Source organism: Alligator sinensis, unplaced genomic scaffold (genome assembly GCF_000455745.1).
Source record: "Alligator sinensis unplaced genomic scaffold, ASM45574v1 scaffold595_1, whole genome shotgun sequence".
NCBI lineage: Eukaryota > Metazoa > Chordata > Crocodylia > Alligatoridae > Alligator > Alligator sinensis.
The window spans coordinates 12,345-15,287 of NW_005843385.1; the positions used below are offsets into that span (position 1 = coordinate 12,345).

At 62.9% G+C, this 2,943-nt stretch overlaps 1 protein-coding gene across 1 annotated transcript in view; it reads right to left on the minus strand.

Annotated features, from left to right (window-relative positions):
* Window positions 1-2,591, minus strand: part of LOC106723237 (B-cell differentiation antigen CD72-like) — a 4,324-nt gene extending 1,733 nt beyond the window's left edge. The window contains exons 1-6 of the mRNA XM_025195074.1: window positions 2,507-2,591; window positions 2,336-2,434; window positions 1,455-1,544; window positions 1,040-1,185; window positions 703-892; window positions 131-279 (exon numbers count right to left, since the gene is read on the minus strand). Of these exons, the coding sequence (XP_025050859.1) occupies window positions 131-279; window positions 703-892; window positions 1,040-1,185; window positions 1,455-1,544; window positions 2,336-2,434; window positions 2,507-2,591 (759 nt within the window). The remainder of the gene's footprint in view (window positions 1-130; window positions 280-702; window positions 893-1,039; window positions 1,186-1,454; window positions 1,545-2,335; window positions 2,435-2,506) is intronic.
* Window positions 2,592-2,943: the final 352 nt, after the last annotated feature.

Consider the following 2,943-nt stretch of genomic DNA (forward strand, 5'->3'; position numbering starts at 1 on the left):
CACCCCAGGGAGGCACTCGGAGCCTGGAAGGTGGTCGGGCGCGGGGAGGTGGGCGGCTCAACGCAGGAGCACCCCCTACTGGCCCGCCACACAGTCTTCCCAATGCATCCCAGGCCCTGCATCCCAGTACCTCCATGGCAGTGTGGTCCCAGTCCCGGGGGATGAGGAGTCGGGATTTTATCCGTTGACACTCCTGTTTGCTTTGGTCCCAGGTCTTTTTCTGCTTTGAGAGGAAGAGGCACTTCCCACCGTACAGCACCCAGGCCTCTGGGCAGCAGTCTGGGAACAGAGAGCTGCTCACATGCATGCCCCTGACATGTGCTTCAGCTTACAGGTCTCTCTGTCAGCAATAGGGGCCCGGGGCCTGTTCTGTACTGGGCGGGAGGATCCTGGGTGCAGGGGCTGATCAGGCTCAGCTCTGAGGTCAGGGCTCAGCTCTGAGAATGGCTCTGCCATCCCAGAAGCCCATGCCCTGCCCAACATCCCCACAAGTTCCCAGCCCAGCAGATCCCACACACCTGTCCTCCCAGCAGCATGGGCTGGGCTGCCCGGGGTCTCATAGACTTGCACCATCCCCAGGGCTGTACCTGACCCTCCCCAAAGACACCTCCTGCAGTGCCCAACACACCCATGCGCTTGACCCCTCCATTATGGGGCTGGGCACTGCCCTGCACCTGGGGGCTGTGCACCACAAAGGGCTACCTGTGACCTGGGAGGGCCACATGCTGGCCTGGGCTCTGACAGCCTTGTCCAGCTGCTGCTGCAGGTTGTGGGCCTGTTCCTGTGCCAGCTTCAGCTGCACCCTGGTCTCAAGCAGCTCTGCCCTGGACTTCTGAAGCTCCTCCTGTCTGTGGTTCATGTCCTGTCGTGCCTGTGCCAGCTCCACCCTGACCTCTCGAAGCGCTTCCGTGGTCTGCTGCAGCTCCACTTTGGCCGACTTCAGCTTCAACCTCGTTTCCTGCAGCTCCGCATCCCGGCCGTGCAGCTCCTCCTGGCTGCGGTCCCTCTCTTCCTGCATCTGCCTCAGTGCCTCCTGGGCCTTCTTCAGCTGATCGTGGGCCAGTGCCAGCGCCGCACCTGTCTGCCCCAGCCGCTTCTCCTGGGTTCCCACCTGCTGCAACAGGCCCTCACGCTCGGTCGTGTGGGCATGGGACGCCTGCTGCAGCTGCTGCCCCTCCTGCCAGTCTGTGGGCACAGGGCAGTCAGCAACCAGGGCACCCCTGGCTGGGTGCTGCAGCCACAGCAGGGGCAGGACACCACCATGCTCACACCTCCACCCAACCCCCAGAGCCACAGGGGTGATGCAGCTGGCAGGACCCTCCCAAGACAGCACCAGGGCACGGACATGAATGCGGGCACGGGAACAAATGTCTCCTGTCTCACACACACTACATCCACCCTTGCCCATCTCTCCACCCCCCTTCTCCCTGCCAGCCCAGCGGGGATCGACTCACAGCAGACCCCCAGGGCAATGGTGGTGGTCAGCAGGACCAGGCAGGCTGCCAGCAGGCCCAGGGACAAGGGCTGTGCTCTCCACAGGGGCTCTGCAAGAGATAAAGGGATGAGGCACCATGGGACCAGCCCAGGCACCTTCAGCCCCTGTGGCCCCCCCATACCAGGGACAGGACAGCAGGCCTGAAGCCTCTCCTGACCCACTGCTGCCAGCGAGTTGCTCTGCCAGGGCAGGAAGGATCTGGGGAGGAACGAGATCCTCCCCCCACACCTGCTCCCACCCTTCCTGCTCCCAGTGCATCCTGAGGCTGAGTCTGAGCACAGGGGTGAGAACCTCTAGAAAGGACCCTGCAGGACTGGTCCCAGCAGGAGCATTGGCACAGCCCTGCCCTCTGCCCCGGCGTGGGCTGCAAGGAAGGTGGCAGCATCACCCACAGGGAACTGCCATGTATGAGCAAGCATGTGAATGTGTCTGAACGGGTGAATGTGCACAGTGCCTCCAGCCCTGCCCACGCTCATACCCACACAGCCCAGTGCCTCTCTGCAGCCAACACCCAGCACCTCTGAGGCCAGGAGAGGAAACCCTGATGCCTGCAGCAACTGGGGAGGGGGAAACACTCCTTCCTGACCCATGTGGACACCAGCAAAGCCCTGGAGCCTGGGGCAGCCACGCACCCTGCTCTGCCCTGAAGCCTGGGCACAGCAAGCAAAGCCCACCCCTCAGCCCTGGACCAGGACAGCCCCTCCATCCCCTGCCCCGTCTATCATCTGATCTCAGCCCCTGCCATCCTGTTTCCCACCCGAGCCAGCTGTGCACCCTTGTGAGCTCTCTCCATCCCTGCTGGGGAGCCCTGGGCAGGGCACAGGATGGCCTTGCACTCACCTCTGTGCCGCTGGGCCCCATGCCCAGCTGGCCCCTCACCCACTGGGCCCAGCTGGAGGTTCTCATACGTGTCGTCAGCCTCGTCCGGGACTGGTGGTGCTGCAGATACAGGCGTTGGTCAGGGTGTGGGGCTGTGGACGGGATGGGTGGTGGAGGCATCTTGGCTCTTACCTGAAACCTGCACCCGGGGGGTCATGCTCCATCCTTGGGGGGCCTTGGAGAACCGCAGATCAGCATATGTCACACTTTCACCCATCCTGGTGGTGGGGCACTGAAGTCTAGTGCAGCACGTCCCAGCAGGAGGGAAGTGCCGGAGCATCAGGCAGAAGCAGAAGTGGTCTCAAAATTAGATGGGTGCAGCTAAGCATGGCCATAGCCCTGTCATTGGCTCCAGCAGCCAAGGCCTTCCCTCCCCCCGTGCAGAAAGGACTGGTGGGGGCTCCAGGACTGTGCAGGTTTGAATGTCATGGCCTGGTGCCAGAACCGGGCTCGGCCTACACTGTTTCTAGCCTCAGCCCCCTTCACCATCCCTGGGAACTGGGGCACCAGGAGCCTCAATGTTGTCTGCACTGGCATTGCATTGGCTGCTGCATCCCAGAAAAGGACTG